General features: G+C 48.2%; 1 protein-coding gene across 1 annotated transcript; it reads left to right on the top strand.

The window, feature by feature from the left end:
* Nucleotides 1-203: 203 nt before the first annotated feature.
* On the top strand, nucleotides 204-18,564 carry LANCL1 (LanC like 1). Its single transcript, XM_030487810.1, has 9 exons — nucleotides 204-359; nucleotides 591-708; nucleotides 7,972-8,179; nucleotides 11,884-12,019; nucleotides 12,342-12,488; nucleotides 14,562-14,744; nucleotides 15,162-15,338; nucleotides 15,617-15,689; nucleotides 16,549-18,564. Exons 1-9 carry the CDS (start codon nucleotides 276-278, stop codon nucleotides 16,623-16,625), a joined length of 1,203 nt encoding a protein of 400 aa, XP_030343670.1. The 5' UTR covers nucleotides 204-275; the 3' UTR covers nucleotides 16,626-18,564.
* The last annotated feature ends 444 nt before the right edge of the window (nucleotides 18,565-19,008 follow it).

Genomic DNA, 19,008 nt, shown 5'->3' with positions numbered 1-19,008 from the left:
ACCCTACACGGCCGGCCGAACAGCGCCTCTAAACCCCACAGAGGCGGCTGCAGGAGGCCTTTAACCCCCACCGGGCTCCCTAACCCCCACAGAACCAGTGACATGAGACGCTAAACCCCGCAGAGCCCCCGCAGCCGCAGGGCACTGCCCGCACCGGCGCCTCAGCGCGGCGGAGCGCGGGAGCAGCGGCGGGACTTACACCGGCCCCCGCCGCCTTCCGGGGCGGAGCGCGGGCGGGCCGCGGCGCAGCGAAGGGGATCGGGGCCGGTGGAACCATGATGGCGCAGCGGGCACTTCCGAACCCTTACGCCGACTACGACAAGTCCTTGGCCACCGGCTACTTCGATGCTGCCGGGAGGGTGAGTGTGGCCGCGGTGGGGTGTCGCCGGGAAGGGGCTGCTCCCGCCCGGGCCGCGAAGCCAAGCTGAGCAGCGGGGAGCCAGCCGGGCCCTGAGGTACCCATGGGGTTCTGTCAGGTGAAACAACACCCGGTTGTGCTCCCTGCGGGCACCTCCAGCTTACCAAAACCCTACCCGCCTGATGGTGTTTCCTCCACGTTTAGTGGTTTGGGGTGTTTTTTATCTCCACAGCTGACCCCCGAATTCACACAGCGGCTGAATAACAAGATTCGGGAGCTGCTCCAGCACATGGAGAGGGGCCTCAAGTCTGCGGACCCGAAGGACTGCACCGCGTACACTGGCTGGGCAGGTAGTGCAGCCGAGCGGACGGGATGGAGCAGGAGCTCTCCAGAGCTGAATTCTAGGTCAGGCCAAGGCAGATCACAGCGTTTTTGAGTGTTTGAATGATCACAGTAGATCCTAGTCAAGAATGGTGCTGCTTCTGCATGTTTTAATCCATTAAAACAAGGGGCTGGAGCAGGTTTCAAGCTGCAGAGACTGTAGCGTTGCAGGGCAGCGCTGGGTCTTCTCTTGGTTAATAGAGCCAAACTTATACGACAGAGAGCAAACACTGGAGCCTTCAAAGGGACTGGCTCCAAAGCTGGTCCCGGTGGGGATGGTGACAAGTAAACCAGTGCTCCATGAAGCAGGCAGATGCGTGAGGTAGGTCATTTAGCTGCAAGGAGTCCTTGCATATGGCAGCCGTGAGTTAAGGCCTGAGATAATGTCCGCCTTCTCTGTTTGGGCTGAATTTTGTCTTATGACGTTGTCTGATTGGCAGGTTGCTGCATTCCTGTTCCCCAGGTAGTGCCCCTCCACTTAGCCAGGGCTAGTTCTGCTCCAGTACCTGCTGGAAGGAGCAGAAATGCAAATGTGAGTATAACGAAGGACGGAAGCCTTCCCCACGCTAACTTTTGTCTGCAAAGCTTCCAGGAGCTTGTCTTTCTCTTGTTCTGCGTTTTCAACCTGGCTTTCCTTCCTTGGGAGCATGCCTTCCCCTCCCTATTCCTACCACTGGAGCCAGGGAGGACGCACCTTTCCCTGCTGCCTCATCCTTGGCTAGTGCTGTGTGCTTTGTCAGCTTGCCTGACTTCTGCACCAAGCCAGGTTCTAGGGAGGGACCCCGGGGTGGTTGCAGTTAATCCCATATTATTGTCATGCTTGCTGCAAGACTTTTTGCTGCTTTTTTTCCTTCGGCAATGCACTGCAATCCTAAAGGACAACTTTCTACATTATAATCCGGGTGTGGCTGGCTTGTGCTTGCATCCTATGGAACTGGATGCCAACAGTTTGCTTGGGAGAATGGTGTTCGTTGTGTTGGTGCTAAAATAACTCTGCAGCTTGATGACAGCTTAACAATTTTAGTAGGGTAGACAGGCAGTGAGAGCACTCTAGAGCAGTTCCTGAGAAACGCTAGGATGCCAGTATTAAATTCCAGCGTGGGAGAACATTGATTTCATCATTGGCTGCCTAGCAGCACTCTGCTGCTGCCTGTGAATTTATGCAGGTTTTATTTTTCAGTGCTTGCTGATTTCACCTTGGGAGACAGGTTCAGTCCTACAGTGTGTGTGACCCTGCTCTGAGGTCCCCTTAGATGAGAAGCACCCATATGTAAAGATGGTTTTAAGTCCTGAGGGTACTACTTGGTATGATGGTAGTCTACTTCTTGCCAGGAGATAAAGGAGGAGGACAATTAGCTGATGTTAGAAGTACACCCTACTTCCTTAGGGTGGCTTAAGGAGCTTCACGTTGGAAAGTGACTGCAATTGTGAAGCAGTGTTTGAGAGCTCTGTCAGGATTTCAGCTCACTATTGTTTGGAAGGGAGTTTCTCAAGAGGGATTCTTCTCTCTTCCTCCCAGGGATCATTTCCCATTGGAACGCAACCTTCCCACTTTAGCTAATAGGATTAGAAAAAACCCCATAGGCAGATTTCCTGCAAGTCCCAGCCAGCAAAGGGAAGTTTGCAGATATTATTCTGTATCTTTGCCACTCTCCCTTCTTTTCTAATCCTAGCCACATTAATTTATTCAGTGCTGGTTCCCGGAGACAAAATTAATTGGGCCAGGACAGCAGCTTTTCCCTGTAATTGCTTATGTAGAAAAGGCTTGTTGAGTATCTTCTCATGTAAATCATTGCCCAGCAGTCTGAAATCAACCCACACTCTTACGGCTGCTAATAAGAGAGATTTGAAATATGGCTCTCTCAGCGCAAACTCTGCGTGAAGTGTAACATACTTGAGCGTACTACATTACACCCAGTAATACACAGCATATGCTGGCATTTTACTTTGGTGCCTGTTTCTTTCCCAACACACTTGATGGAGCCCTGTTCCCCCGGCCAGCATTTGTGCTAGGGAAGCCATGGCTTCTTGGCATGTGAAGTTGGAGCAGAGGGAGGGAAGAACTTACTTATATTTTCAGCTCAGAGGCAGTGAAAAGACATTTTGGATCAAGATTATCCAGCATACGGCTGAATGCCCTCACAACAGATTTGAATTGGCTTGTTAGAGTTTCATTCAGTTCCCCATAGAGACCAAGGCCCGTAGGCAACACCAGGTACGTGCCTGGGTATAGACCAGGCTTGGCTGTTGTGTTCTGTCTTTTAAGCAGTTTAGCCAGACTGCTGGAAGAGCTTTTGTGGTCTTAATCTGTTTCACTGGTATCAAAGAGTTGACTGAGGGAAGGTGAACTGCCGTCAGCTAATCCTGAATCAGAAGCAGTTCAAATCCTGGCAGAAGTACAACTGCCTCATCCATTTTCACATAGATCAGCATGAGGATGCTGAAGAGCACATGCACTGTCTGCTGGTATTTCTCATAGTGCAAGAGGCCTTGCACCAAAGACTACCTTGGCTGGAAGCATAGGCAATGGAAAGGGAATGGAAGGAGACTGACTCCTATCACCTCCTAGCTGACTGCAGAAGCTCCCGAGTCCAGTGCCTGCTGGATTATTGTGTCCTTCCAAGACAATGAGGTGATCTGCCATCTGAAATGGTGTATAAGGGAGACATTCCCCTTCCTCCACATTATGGCAGTGCCTTTGGAATTCGCTTCCCATGCGAGCATTCCCTTCTCTAGCAGTGTCATAGTCGTGGCTTTTGGAGCTTGAGGGCCTCTGAGAGTGGTGATTCCAGCTGGCCTGCCCCATCCACAGCTTTTGGCTGGCAAGTGGAGACAAGGAGGAGGCTGAGTTGCCTTTTGAAAGAGCTCTTCAAAGGACACACCAGATGAAATAAAAGCCATTTAAGAATGGACAGAAATCCTGACCAGACCAGTTCAGGAAAGCTTCTGGAAAAAGCCCTTTCATTCATTTCAGTGCAATATCTTAGTTTAATCTCAGAACCCAAAGAACCTGCATCAACAGAGAGTTCTGTTCAGGAAAACAGAAATCCTCAGACAACCCCTACAGAATAACAGGCAGCGAGGCTGCATTTGATGAGAGAGAATAGAGTGCCTTGTGTGACCCACATAAACCACATTGATGCCAAGTGCTTGGTGAGTAGTCCTTGTGACATCTCTATTCTTGGATTAGTATTTGACTGGACAAGGATCAGAGTAATGGGATGTAAATTTGAAGTTGGCCTTATTTTCAGAGGGTTGGATCAGATCACCTCCACGGATCCCTTCTAACATAACATGTTGTAGGGTTCTGTGATGGGGTAATGTTTTGGTTTGGCCTGGGCTGGGTTTTGTTTGTTCATTTGGGTTTTTTTGGGCTGGAATGCTCCTTTTGATTTACAAAAGAAGCTTTGTTACCCAGGTTTTAAGGCTGGAGAAGCTGAGGCACCCTAAGAAATGCCCCATGTCCCACAGTGTGCTAGAAAGGCAAGCAGTAGTCAAATGCACTTGTGGCTCACCAGGCAGTTCTGGACATGGCACGATACAGCCCTCCAGAGATGTCTCACTGTCCCATTCAGCATGGCTTTGGCATGTATTTACAAATGCAATATCCCATGTGTCTGCACCAGAAAAGATGTTTATTATCCTTTGAGCTGGGCAGTAAAGCTATGCCACCCCTCCTGTAACTTATCCCATCCCTGACTCATTAAAATGACATCAGGCTCCATCACTATGTGCAGAGATGGGTTCCCACTTTTGCTCTCTGTGTTTGACATCCTGCTGTGAGGGTGCTGACTTACTTCCCTGGGTCAGCGCAAGAGCTTGGAGCTCTTTATTACTGTAGTAGATGGCAGGTTTGGAAATGGTCCAAATTAGGCAGAGAAATCTCCTCTCGTGACAACCTAGTGCCCTTTGTGAGAGGACCACTTTGCAGCTCAGCTCCTGGTGGACAAGGAGGCATGGTCAGAACAGCCTAATGGGCATCCCTGCTGGTGCTGTCAGCAAAGGGACTGCAGTGGCACTGACACCTCTCACTTTTATCGTCTGTTCAGCGTGAAGAGGAAGCTTTGTCCCACAGCAGAACTGTTTGCAGTGGTAGCACAAGGAAGCTGAGATGCAGCTTTACTCCTCTTTGATCAGCAGAATGGTCATCTGGATGAGATGCTCTTTCAGCCTGCTGCAGTGCTTTAGCTCTCAAGCAAGAGCTTTTCTGGTACCTCCAGTGATGTCTGCTCTGTTGAAAGCAGTGGTTGGTAAAGTCAGGGCCATCAGCTCTAGCCAACTGGTGCAGACAAGTCCATTTCTACTGTGTAGATATAAGTCTCTTCCTCTGCCCACCTAAGAAGAAATCTTTAAGGCAAAGCACCCCTCTGCATCCACAATACTCCTCATACAGGATGGCAAGAGATGTTGTTGACTATCCTACTGAAGATGTTAAATAAAGAGGCTTTGTGAGAGACATGCAGGACTGATTTTTGCCTCCTGATTCCCTGCAGTGAGAAAGCACGGTGAGCAAGCACCTCGGACATTAACACTCCAGTGTCTTGGCTTCCTGCACACTAGAGGTGACAGTTTCAGTCATCAGAGCCCTGCTGAAGGGTATGTCAGTAGCACGTGTGTTTGCTGCAGTCCTGCACCATCAAGTGATGTCTGATACATTCTCCATCACACTATGGCTATGCAGCAGTATTTTGGCTCTATGCACTGCAAGGAGCAAAAAACTTGGAAGTCTGAAGAAACTACACAGAAAAAGGTCCAAGAGTAACCAATAAACAGATCAAAGCCCATACATTTTTGGCAGTAGCAGGTCACAGGCAGCCACTGTTCTGCTGGAAGCAATCAGGAGTCTCAGAGGTCACAAAAAATAGGTCACATTTCCAACTGAGACTCTGAACACAGAAATGGAGCAGATCCACTGCTTATCTAGTCACGTTTGAACGATGATGCCATGTTTGTGCAGCACTTCCTGCATCCCAAACACCCCATCAGGAAGGTATTACTGGAGAGGGATCTGTGGAATAGCTTCTGCAGAACAACACTCTCTGACTGAGCCAGGTTCATCAGGTGTGGAAAGTCTCTTGTCTCCAAGCTCTGAAATATGCTGCCTATATCTTGGCACACAGGATATAGGAAAATCCCCACCCAGGTGACTGCATTTTGTATCCCTCTACATATATCTAAACATTGTCTCTTCATGCATGGGCCTGCCCTCCTCTGCTGGCCTTCCCTACGTTTGGGCTCCCAGCAATAGAGCAAGCAGTGGGCTGAAAGCAGCATGGCATTGTGCCTTCTGATCAGCTTGGGAGTATGAATTCCTTCACGACTGAGTTGAGGAAATTGGCTTTAGATTCAGCTTGCAAGGCCTTTGGTTTTAAAGAAAAAGGAAAAATGAATGATTTGGGGAAGCAACTCATCCCTTCCATCCTTTAGGTCAGTGGTTTTTTCGAGCCTTTCCCAAAGATGCTTGGGCCTGGAGGAAAGGGAGGGAGAACTATTTTAGAAGAGAAGAGGCAAAGAAGGCAGAGGAAAACAATGCTGAGACATTGACTTTCTAAGAATTCAGTCCTGGCAGTGGCCTTAGCGTGGTAGTTACATATGTAATGAGGGTGGCATGACGGCAGTGGGAATAGAAGCCACTTACAAAGCACAAAGTTGTATATTAAAGCAGATAAGTCAAGAGTGCACGTTGTGCTCAGACAGCTCTCAGGCCTGTTAAAGTCTAGAAGCTGTGCTAGCTGCTAAACCAGTCAAGGAGAGCCACTTGACATCTGCAAGCTGGAAGAGGAGGGTTCCCCTTTAAAGATGGGCTTCATATGCACATCCTTATACACTTGAGTGATGGCACCATACATCTGAGCGCTCTCTGGAAACACTAACCTAACGCTGAACTGCTTAGAGAGAGGACAAGGTTATTAGCTTCAGCAGGAAATAGAAACTTGCCCTTAATATACATGTGGAATTGAACTGTCTGCAGCACGAGGCTTTGGCGATTACCCATGCAAAATGAGAAAACAACCTACATTTAAAATTGTCCTCAGTACCATGGAAAGTAATTTTGCAGCATGTTGCCTCTCTTCACCTTGCCACAGCAAGATCTGCAGAGATGGGCTCTATTAATTTAGGCTTAAATGCAGGACCTGAGGCGTCTTAGAAATGGATGCTGGTAAGAGGAGAAATAAGCTTTTCTCAAAGTAATGTAGGCCAGTAGCTTTCTGCTGTGCGTGTTTGAGGATACCTGCCAGATCAGAAGGATGGTTCAAATGTGGCAGACCCTTCAGACACAGACTTCCTAAGGACTCCTCAGTCACCTACTGAAAAACTTCAAGAGCTGGCTGAAGACAGGGCAGGCAGAGGCAAAGGACAGCAATTGATGTGACTTCTCAGTAGCAGAGTTGTTTCTGTAGCTGGCCAGCCCGTTGAAAACTTCCAGGGAGGATCACACAGCCTATTCCAGCATTCCAGGAAGCTGTTCATGTTTCACACAAAGGCTGGTTGCATGAATGATGTGTCACAGAGGAGAGTCAGGCAGCCCCTTTCTTTTCTAGGACACACCGGTCCTTAGTGTAGGGCTTGGGACCTGCTCAGCAGCAGGAGGTGATGTCCATGAAGCTGTAACAACCTTACTGGTGCTTCCCAGTGGGAATGAGGGGGTAAAAAAAGCCAACTAGGATGTCTTAAGGGTGCAGCTTCCCAGTGCTGATGATGTGTCACTTCTTGTAAAATCCAATCCAAGCTAAGAGACCCAGCCCTGTACCTTGTGGCCTGGCAAAATATAATGGATCGTAACAATCCAGCTCTACTCTGCCACAAGTACCGTCTTGCCCAGACATGATTGGTTTTTTCCCCTCCACTGTTCAGCAGCAGTCCCAGGGACAGTTGATAGATTTAGGTAGGTTTGTTGAGATCTCATCTTTTGCTCCTCGCTACTAGAATTGTGCTTAACCTGTGTAGCAGAAGCTCTGCTGTCATCCAGGACCTCCTGGGTCACACACTGTTGGTTGTCTTGACCTGCAGTCCACTCGTAAGCAGCATCAAGTACAAGGAGGTCACAAAGCAGGAAAAGCAGCTGTGGATGCTGCAGCTATGGGTTACGCCCCTGGATGTTCTCCAGAAGCCCATCTAGAAGGCTCATGCCCTAGATGAGGCTGGGCTTTTAGGTTCATTAAAACAGCCAGGACGCAGAGCAAGAAAGGTAAACTTCTGTGGTGAGTGCAACCTTTATGTTCCTTTTGCAGGCATTGCTGTGCTGTATTTGCACCTCTATGATGTATATGGAGACCCAGCCTACCTTCAGGCGGCCCATGAGTACGTAAAGAAGAGCCTGAGCTGTCTGACAAGACGATCCATCACGTTCTTGTGTGGAGATGCCGGGCCCCTGGCAGTGGCTGCTGTTGTCTACCACAAACTGCAGAACCACAAGCAGTCAGAAGACTGCATCACTCGGTAAAAAGCTTGGTTATGTTTTGGACCTAATGTTCCTCTTGCTCATAGAGCTGGTCTGGGCTTGTACCAGGCACTCTCTGCCAAGCCTGGATACAGTTTTTCCAGCCTTATGAGCGGGATAATCCAGTAACACAAACTAGTTCTGCCATGGGCAAAGAGCTAGCTCAAGGACAAACGTGCTTGCCTGGCAGCTTGCAGGCTGGGGAGCAAGTTCAGCTGCTATTGCCATCTTAAAAATAGTTCTGATCAACACAGGAAGACAAAAATGCCTGAATTAAACCCCATAAGGTGAGGTTTGGTATATTTTCAGAACCCTTCAATTAGCTTTGCAGCCATTCTGATGAAGAGGAGAAAAGTGGTCGGATTATTAGATAAATTTTGTCACTTGCTTCCACTTGCTATTTGTTAGTTGACTTTGACTTAAACCTAAGATTGACAGCATCCTTTCAACTGCTGAATGCAGCTGGTTATGATTCATTTCTTTCTATTTCTATTTCCTGCCTTTCCTCAACTGTCTTCAAATGTATTTTTGTTGGGTACTTAAGGCAAAAAAGGGACAAATAAAGTGGTCCTACAGTCGGATCAGCATGTGGCAGAGGAAGGAAAAAAAGTAAAGGAGATGCAGTTGCAAGCTTTTCTTGCTTAAGAGAGATCAGCTTTAAGAAGGTGAGAAACAGCCCTCCAAAGAGTCTCCATTTACCTGTGGTCAGCACAAAACCAAGACAAAACCCCTGACGCTTCAGAACACCGAGTGCCCTTAAACAGCCACGAGCAAGTGATGCACAGTAGCAATTAAAGAAAGCCATGGGTGGGAATCAGGTGCCTGTATGGTTTGGACACCCCTTCCCTAAGAATAGCTGCTGGTTTACGTGGATATGGTCAGTCTGAGGACAGAACTCTCTTCTTTATTCTTGAAATAATCTGTGGGTTAGGTTTTGCTTAATCCCGTGTCACAGTGGTGAGTCTCACTACGATCAGCATATTTGCTAACAGAAAGGGAGCTGATCTGTCCAATAGTACTGGTCAGTTGTGCTCAATGCATAAGCCCCAAGTTGTGAAAAATCCCTAATTCTTGCTGTCGTAGCTCTCCCCTCCCTTCTGCCTACATTCTGTGGGAGAATGGAAACTCATGATTCATTCTGCACTGCCATCTAATGGCACGATAAAGGCAGAGCCTTGGAAATTGGTTTCTTCATACATTTTGAGGGGAGGCAAAAAGCAGTGTGGCTTTCCCAAAGGAGAATTAAGCCTGTCCTTCCTGTGCCACCAATTCCCAGAGCAGTTAGCCTGACCATGCCGCCTTTAAAAAGAGAGTATTTTGTTGAGAAACAGCTTCCTTAATCCCAACTCTTAAGTGGGTTTGGAGGATGCTGTTTAGTTCCAGAACAGTTGCTAAGTTATGCGGTGCAGGTGCATAGGAAGTGCACCTCCATTGCAGCTGTGGAGAAGGAGGGCCTCTCTCCATTTTATTCTCTTAAATAAAGGTCTTTTAAAGCACCTCATCTTTACAGAGCCTGAGGAGAGAATCCATCAGCCAGGTTTTTACCTGCAGTGGAATAGACAGAAGCTTGCTTTTCCTTAGCTCCTTGCTCTTGCCTAAATGAGTTCATGACCAACAAATGTGCTTTTATGCAGGGGACTAATGCTTCAGGGCTTCAGGGCAGCCCATTTTCCAAGAGCCTGTGAAAATCTGAGCCATGTTCCAGGAGTCCTCTTTTCCCACCACTCTTCCACCAATTCAGAAGGTCAAAGGTTTGCTTTTAGAGCTGGTGGAATACAAATATCCCATCCTACTCTACAGCTGCCTCGCTTGCCCTCAGGCCAGAAACTAGTGATTTTTGCCAGCTGAGGTAATATGTGAGCAGGAGTGGCTCTTCCTTTCAGGGACCTTGATTTACCCCCGCACACCTGAGAAATGCATTGTGCATGCATTCAGTCCAGCAGCATCCCAGGCATCTCTTGCTGCACACATCCAGACCTCAGAAAATCCCTACTGTGGGTATTACTGTTTATCCATCCATCCATTCCTTCTATTGCACCTGACATCTTCCTGACATCTCATTGCTGAACAACATCACCAGCCAGAAGAGAGTCCATCTGCTGAAACACTCTTTTCCTCCTTGGAAACTCTCCTCTTCATCTGCCTTTCTTGGACTTAGGAACAGGGGACATGAGGAGGTAGCAGTGCTTTCCTTGCAGCCCACAAAGCTGAGAGAGGGACCTTGTGCTTAGTCTTGGACGTAAAGTCTGTCTCTGGGGTTTAATCAGTGAGAAATCTTCCCCATGGAGCAATGCACATCTCAAGTGATACACGAGGAGATGGGGCCTGTCCACCTTGAGACACTGCTTTCTCCTTTCTCCTTCAATATCCCTGCTCACTGTGAGTCCAGTGCCAAGGGATAGTTTCCTGCTGTGGGGAGTCACAGCCCAGCATCCTCTCTCTGCTCTGAGGGTACTCTGGACATTTAGTTGCTTCTTTCCTTTGCAACACACTGTTCTGCCCAGGAGCAAGGGCTGCCAAGGCACCTTTTCTGCTCCTTGCACTGCTGTGACAGGGAAGCCCTGCACACACACACACACGCAGAGCTCTCCTGGCTGGTTTCTTAGCCCTTTCCCTGTTGCAGCCTCAGCAGGAGGCAGCTGAGGGAACAGGCTTAAAGCCACTTTTGCTGGTATTTGGGAAGTGATGGCATTCTGCAGATTGCTGTCTCGGGGGTGAACAGAAAAATAAGGCAAAGCCAGTCACATCCCTGCCTGCTGCCTGTCAGGGAAGAACATCCAGCCTTGCTGCAAGTGTGATGAGAGGCAAAACAGGAAAAACTCTGTACTGAGCTACAAAGCACCAGTGTGAAGAGCTGTCAGTCTCTGCTAGCACTGCAGGAACGTCACCAACTTTCAACATGGCAAAGAAAATACCTGACACCAGCAGACCTCTGGCTCTGCACTCGTGGGCTAAAGCCTGGTGGCAGCCAAGCTGTCCTCAGCATGGGGTTGCACCACAGACAGCCCACAGCACTCACTGCTGAGCTCTCCCTAGAGACGATTGCTTACACATGCCACAGAGGCTTGATGTTAAACAACATTTTCAGCTGCTTCTCCCCACCTCTTACCTAAATGTTTAGCTCATGGAGGCACCTCTTTCTTCACCGACAGTAGAGCCCTACTTGCAGGCATGCAGAGAAAGGGGCTTTTCTATCAGGATTTATAAGCACAAGAGGTAATATTTTTCCACATACTGTCAGCACTAGTTTGACTTTCTAGCATTCCTTGAGCAGCCAAATTAAACAGATACCAGTTTTACTTGAAAACAGTCATTTTTGCCTGAGGGTCTGCCTTGCCCACAGCACCCTAGGGAGGTAATGGTGGGCAGGCTTTCCTGAGCAGTCAGCAACTTTATGCTGAATGTTTCCTATAGTCCCACAAGTAGCTTTCCTAGAGCTGGTGCTTTAAAAACCAAGCACATAGTATGAGTGCATTGTAAAAAGCTGAGCAGAATAAAGCCATAAGCCAAACAAAAAGCAGAGGGGAAGGAGGGATTTCACACCTTGTGTAGCTGGAAGGCTGAGACCCAGAGACCAGACTGACATCTCCCACGGTGCAGGCAACATGAAGGAACAAACCATGGTCTTGAGCTCCAGACTCAGTGCTTGGTTACGTGGCTTTGAGTGGCCTCTGATCTCCTCCATGTGAATTTCTCTTTGCAGTTTGCTCCATCTTCACAAGCTCGACTCCCGAGTGCCAGATGAGCTGTTGTACGGGCGCATGGGCTATCTCTATGCACTGGTGTTTGTGAACAAGCACTTCGGAGAGGAAAAGATCCCTCAGAGTCACATTCAGCAGGTACTGTGGCTGCTTCCCACTTTTTAGCTGTCTCTTCCCATGCAGCTCATCTTCGGGCAGGTAAAAATCAATGCTAGATGTAGAGAACACTGGCATTAATGGAGAAACCACATCATGGTATTCCTGCTGCTCTTCCAAAGGGACAAAGCACCACACACCCCCACCATCCATATAAATCCACAGGCCATACACTTCGCTCCCTCACCCACACTCTTCCCTCTGCTTGGGCAGCAAACCAACTCTGTTGTTGTGGTCAGGATACTCACTGTGCTGTGTCCAAGCCAGCAGCATTTCCCTCACTAGCATCTGTTCCCATCCACAGGTCTGTGAAGCTGTTGTTGCCTCAGGAGAGAGCTTGGCTAAAAGGAGGAACTTCACAGCAAAGAGCCCACTGATGTATGAGTGGTACCAGGAGTACTATGTAGGGGCAGCCCATGGTTTGGCTGGGATTTACTACTATCTCATGCAGGTAAAAGGCACTGGAGAGGAGGGGCCTTTAGCAGCTGTTTCATGTTTCTTTGAACAAGGAGGAGCAATTGAATTAGCTCTTGGTGATGCCAAGCTGGGCCAGATCCCTTGTCTGATGGACTTATTCCTGTGTTTGATCACGAATCTCCACTTCCAAAGGTTTTCTCTGAGTATGTGAGATTGAATTTCCCACCTCCATGGAGATCTGTAGAGAAATGTGACCTGCATTATACCAGTGGTTTCACATAATGGAGGCCTGTAGGTCAGCTGGGTCTGAGCTTCCCCCTCCTTTCTTAATGAAGTATTCCTGTTTGTTGGTGTCAGTGGGATTCCTGCAGTCCTAAGGTGGTTACTCAGAGCAATTGCAGATCATAACAGAGTGAGAATCTCTAAGAAAAGCATGGTCAAAGAGATTATGTTCATCATAGGGAAGTGGGAAATGCCTTTGTTTCCAAATTGGGGCCTGTATCTAAGGTGGTAATTCCCCTCTGTGGGTCACTGTGCATAAATTTACAGTGCTTAAGCTCTTAGAAAAACAACAGCAAAAAATAACATTGCATTCTCAAAGCATTAAGGGCACCCACTGAGCAAGGCAGATTATTTTAACATAGCAATGTTCATAGAAATAGGTGAAATCTTTTATTAGACCCAACTCTCACAGCAGGTGGAAAATAAGCCACCAGGTTTCAAGTATTTGAGCTTTGCTTCAGGACCCTCAAAATTCAAGCCCATACATGGGATAAGCAGAGTTTCCTGTGGATCGATCCCCCTTATGTGACTCAGAGAGGAAGGGGTGGTTGGTGGTGGTTAAACAGAAGGAGGTTTGACAAGAGGAGAATGCAGGATGTACAGAACAGCAAGTTGGGAGCAGGGGAGGCAGCAGTGTGCTGTGAGCTCAAATGTGCACCAAGTCCCTGCACTTGTTCCCAGGCTGATGTTTTAAATCATTGTAAGTCTCCCATAAAATCCTGCATGGGCTTCATGCTTCTCTGCTGTGTGATGTACAGGGAGGAAGGATCAGCCAAGCAGGATGCACAAAAAGCCTTGGGGGAAACAAACATGGGAAATATGGAGAGGAGGACATTGGACTTTCATCTCTAGTAGTTTTACAGCACAAGTAGTCATGTTTAATTTTCAAGTTCAACCTGGGAACAGTGTGATCCTTAGATGGGAGTGCTCACTGCAGCCTGCAGTAGGACATTTGGACTGCACAGATTGCATATGGGGCAGTGTCATTGGAAGAGGACACTGAAGTCACTCCCTTGCTTCCATCTGAGGTCAGCAGCAAAGTCACCCCCTTGCAGTTACCCAGAAACATCTGTGAAAACGCAGCATCACAGCCCAGCCACTCAGAGCTGAGATGCTCTAGGTACTAGGAATCAGTCCTAGGAATCAGAATCACAGAATGGTTTGTGTTGGAAGGGACCTTAAAGCTCATCCAGTCCCAACCCCCTGCCACAGGCAGGGACACCTTCCACTAGAGCAGGTTGCTCCAAGCCCCTGTGTCCAACCTGGCCTTGAACACTGCCAGGGATGGGGCAGCCACAGCTTCTCTGGGCACCGTGTGCCAGCGCCTCAGCGCCCTCACAGGGAAGAGCTTCTGCCTCAGAGCTCATCTCAGTCTCCCCTCTGGCAGGTTAAAGCCATTCCCCTTGTCCTGCCCCTACAGGCCCTGGTAAAAGGATGCCCTTGTATTCATCCCTAATTCTGATTTTAGACAGTTTATCTCTTTACTCCAAGTCTGTGTACCTGAAACTATTGCTACTTATATTGAGGAGAAGCAGCAGCAAGCCCTCTTCTTTAGAGGTCCAGATTACATGCCAGGGCAGTCCTGGTTTCTGGGAATGCAAGCAAATGACTGGAGATAAGTCTCTGCAGAAGGGCAGAGCACCCTGGGGCCAAGTGGGTATTTGTGGTGTGTGAAAGCCTGAACAAAAGAAGTACTTCATTTACAAGGAGCCAGAGGGGACCATGACCACAATTGGCTTTGTTTCTGCCTTTCAGGCAGATCTTGGGCCTCTTGGGGATAGACAGAATGGTAATTCTCCCTGATCTCATGCTTTCTATCTCTTAGCCTGGCCTTGGAGTAAGCCAAGTAAAACTGCACAACGCGGTCAAACCCAGCGTGGACTACGTCTGCCAGCTCAAGTTCCCTTCTGGCAATTACCCTCCCTGCATCAATGACACCAGAGACCTACTCGTCCACTGGTGCCACGGGGCACCAGGCGTTATCTACATGCTTCTCCAGGCCTACAAGGTACCAGATATCTTGCAAAGACCCTTTAGGAGTCCCTAAATGTGGAACTCCATCATGGAGAAGACTCTGTTGAGACCCTTCCTGTCTGAGAGTAGGATTGCTGGTTACAGTGAAATCACCCCCTGGGGACCACTGGCTGATACAGAAAGCAGTCTCTTGAAAATCATCTCTGAAAATACCAATCAGCTGCATGGGGTGTCCTGTTGCAGGTGACTGGTGACAACTAGTGCAAAGTAATGATCACACAGCCCCACTCATATTATCAAAACCATCCTCCTTTAAAGTAGAGAGCAAAGTCATAGCATTAAGATTTCAGAAGGAGAGCAAGTCATTAACCCCAGCCTCCCCATCACACAGGGATGCTCTTTGTGTGGAGGGAATTGCCTCAGTAAGGGGGAATATTTCTTGTCTCTACAGGTTTTTGGGGAACAGCAGTACTTAAATGACGCCCTGCAGTGTGCAGAAGTGATCTGGCAGTACGGGTTACTGAAGAAAGGCTACGGCCTGTGCCATGGCACAGCTGGCAATGCTTACAGCTTCTTGGCACTGTATAACCTCACTCAGAACATGAAATACCTGTACAGGGCCTGCAAGGTAAGAGCCTGTGTGAGGAACGGAGAGGGGATTATTCACTTCTACCTTTTACATCACTGCTGTTGCCTTTGAAACCCAATTTCTAGTGTGGCAGAGATGCAGCTCAGACCTGAGCAGCTCCACCAGAGTAGTCCTTCAGCAGCACAGTCACTGACAGCCTGTTGAGAAGGAACATCCTGCAGAAGCCTTGCTCTGCAAGGGATAACGTGAGGATGAGGGTGGTATTTTAAGATCTGTCTTTAACAAAACTTGAACACCTTTTGTTTCTCTCTCCTCAGTTTGCAGAGTGGTGTTTAAGCTATGGCCAACATGGGTGCCGGACTCCAGACACTCCATTCTCTCTCTTTGAAGGTAACCTCCATCTCTAGGCTTGTGTTTTGCCCCTGGGTCTGAGCTAGTCCAGCACCAAAGAAATCCAAATACATGCTCCACTGAAGTCTTTGCAAAACTCAGAGGATGGGAAGGAAATTGTATTCCCTGTTATTACCCTTTCCCAGAAGCAGTCTTCTTGCAGCACAGGCTGTCTTAGCTGGAGCATCTTGTCCTTTCTGGCCTCTTGCAGAGATTCTGCACACAGGTCTCAAGGGGAATTCTTTAATGGGTACAGGCCAAAGCCTACCTCATGGTCATTTGTAGCCTGGTTTCTTGGACAGCCTCTTTTCCATGCATTTTTAAGGATTAAAATCCTTCGTGGGCTTTCCAGGGCCATTCCAAAGGTGAGTGAGTAACAAACGGGGCTGCTTTTGTAAACCTTACTGGCTCCTATGGCGCTTTGTGGCTCCTGCTAACAGCCCCCCCAAAATCCCCCATCAGCTGGTATTGCTGAAAGAGCAGGTTCCTCAGCTAACAGACATCTCCCTAGCTTTGCCACAGGCCAAGGAACAAGGGCAGTTACCTCAGTAGGGACCTGAGGCAGCAACATCACAGGATCCAAAGTTCTGCAACAATACTCATTGTTAAACCTGTGGACAAGTAATGCAGAAGGGAGGGAACTGGATGGGGGAAAACCCATCATGTTTTCCCAGGTGCTTTTCAGCTTCAAAATGCCTTCCCCACTGGCATACTGAAGGTGCTTGGGAATCCTGGGTAATGATTTAGGACCATCTGACAATGTCTTCCTTTCTTTTGTCTCCATAACTCATTCAGCCCCTGATAAAATGGGTGCCCAAAGGGGATCTCTCTGAAGCACATTGTGTTTTCTGACCCTCAGGAATGGCTGGAACGATTTACTTCCTTGCTGACCTGCTGGTGCCAACTAAGGCCAAGTTCCCTGCATTTGAACTCTAAAGCTGAGCTTGGCAGTGTCCTGCCTGAATCCTTCTGCACTTGGAAAAGCAGTTCGGAGCCGCTTTCTCCTCCTTCCGAACTGTTCTTCACCTAACTGAAGGGAAACCCATCCTCCTGAGGGCATGCTGAGTTCTCTAATACTTCTAGTCATCTCGTTGCATTGTTTCCATTTAAAAGACAGAATGCAGGTTTGGCTGGTGTCTCTTAAAAACACAGGGCTGCAGGTGGGAGCAGGGAGAAAATACACAGGATTTTGTTGCCTACAGAGTTTTGCCATTTTCCGTATCCTGTTTTCTGCGTCCCATTTCCTGGCTGAAAGTTTTCTATTGAATGCATCTTTGGCTAGTTATTTCTTTGTGCTGACAAATACTAGCAGGAATTTAGTTGCCTTTGGAAAACAAAAGATGAAAAACTGGGACTATTGCCCTGCGAGTTGCTTGTAAGTGTTTCCCTGTCGGAATACCCAGGGAGCAGGCAGTTGAGTACCTGGGCTGCTCCACATAAAGCAAATGTGATGGGCTGTGGAGACTTTGTATATGTTTTTTAAACATGAAATTGCAAGTGGCACAGCTGGGACTGTCCTGAATTCCCACCTATCTGCTTTGAAGACAAAGGCTATGTATAACTCCTGTGCATTTTTTCCCAGTGACAGACAAATGATCCACTAGTTTTTGTGCCTATTTGCCACATTATGCTAAACCTTGCAAAAGTCCATTGATCATCTAATGGCAAACTCCAGTCTCAAAGTGAGCTAAGCATGCTTGCTGGTGTGGTCTCTTCTGCTTAGCTTTGAAGGTTTATTTTGCAGCCTTTCTTTAGCTGTGTATGAATGTGAGAGGTGGTGCCAGGCCCACCAGCAGCAGCATGCGTAAAGCAATGTATTCCACTGAGTTCTGCCAGCATTTAACCTATTCCCTGTATGGATGTTGTTTACATGCTTGCTTTTATAAGCTTTCTTGAACCTGGATAATTTGAGTCACTTGTTTGCCTTGTTACTGCTTGTTGTAGTTTGATATGCAACCACACATCTACCCACCTGGAACATCTGCTCTAGGTTAAATAGCTTTGACCCATCAAGCAGATCAGATGCTTGCAAGGGACCTGACCCTGTAAGCAACATTCTTAGCACTGAGCATGAGCTGAACACTGAGCACAGTGAGAGTTACTGATGCAGCCATAGCGCTTTGTGCTGTTTGAGAGCAGCTCCTCAGCCTGCACAAGAGTGGATGTGGGGTTTGATTTTTAAGGGCCCAGTTGCTGGGTGCCTCAGGCCACCTAAGAGCAGGCGAGCAGCTGCAGGGCAACACAAGCAACCTCCAAGCCAGCACTCCTGCACCAGTGATAGTGAAGCAGAAGGACCAAACCTGGCACACTAACACAGCTACCTGACATGTGCTTGAATGCGAGGTAGCCTAGCCACAGCATAGGCAGACCCTCAAGAACCTTCTGGAAGGGCAGCAAAGAGTAGAAACCATTCCTGGAAGGCTGCCTGTCTCCTTAAAAACCAGCCTCCTGCTGCCATCACGTGTTTCTGGAAGTTCATCCAAAGACAGCCTGAAGCGCAGAGCAGCTCAGTCTGCTTTGGGCTGGGCATCCCTGTCAGAAGCCTCAAGCTCATGCAGACCTTTCCCAATCGTTCACAGAACCTAAACAACACAGGGAGGTGACTGGGAAGGAGGAAGCACAGCCCTGAGGGTGGGATTTGGCTAATCAAACAGTTTGGGGGTAGGAGCTTGGCTGGTGTGATGGCAGTGCAGGACACTGCTCTGAGCCTGGGTTTCTTCTGGGCACTGCTGCTGCAAAGGAGATGGTTCCTGCAGCCTGGTGCCATGGCAGCATGAGGGTTGGTACACTGATGGTCAGGGGATCATCAGGGTACAGCTGTGAACTGGGGTACACGTGTTTGTGGAGCACTGTTTAATAAAAATACCAAACCTAATGAGCTTTGCATTATTTTTACCCCCCACTTTGTGACCAGGATTCACGTCCAAAGAGATCAAGATATGCCACAACAGCTGCTCTGGGGGCTCACTGGCCTCCCACCCAGCCTGAGTGTTGAGTATTTCACATTTTTCCCTGTGTCCCAGCACATGCAATTGATTTGTTGCAAGAGGTTTTACGTTTAAATAACTTATTTCTTATAGGGAAGAACAACTCTGGTTCCTCACATGTTTCTGCCCAGAATGACAGCCCTTTGGCCAAAGTGTCCCCTGCATCCAAAAAAACCTTAATGGAAGACCTATACCCAGACCAGGAAATTTAAACCCCAAGAATTACAACTTGCAACATTATGAAGTGACTGAAGACAAAACCCAATAGAGCAGGAGGCAGCAGATCTGCCCAAAATAAGCACCTGAGGAAGGATACATTCATAGAATCAACC

This window comes from Strigops habroptila, chromosome 5 (assembly GCF_004027225.2).
Source record: "Strigops habroptila isolate Jane chromosome 5, bStrHab1.2.pri, whole genome shotgun sequence".
NCBI classification, from domain to species: Eukaryota; Metazoa; Chordata; class Aves; order Psittaciformes; family Psittacidae; genus Strigops; species Strigops habroptila.
Note: the sequence above shows the minus strand (reverse complement) of the source record. Positions and strands in the feature narration are given on the sequence as shown.

Coding starts and splice junctions, on each gene's coding strand:
- LANCL1 (XM_030487810.1), top strand. CDS start 276: ATGATGGCGCAGCGGGCACTTCCGAACCCTTACGCCGACTACGACAAG. Junction 360..590: donor ACTTCGATGCTGCCGGGAGG/GTGAGTGTGGCC, acceptor TTATCTCCACAG/CTGACCCCCGAATTCACACA. Junction 12,489..14,561: donor TTTACTACTATCTCATGCAG/GTAAAAGGCACT, acceptor TCTATCTCTTAG/CCTGGCCTTGGAGTAAGCCA.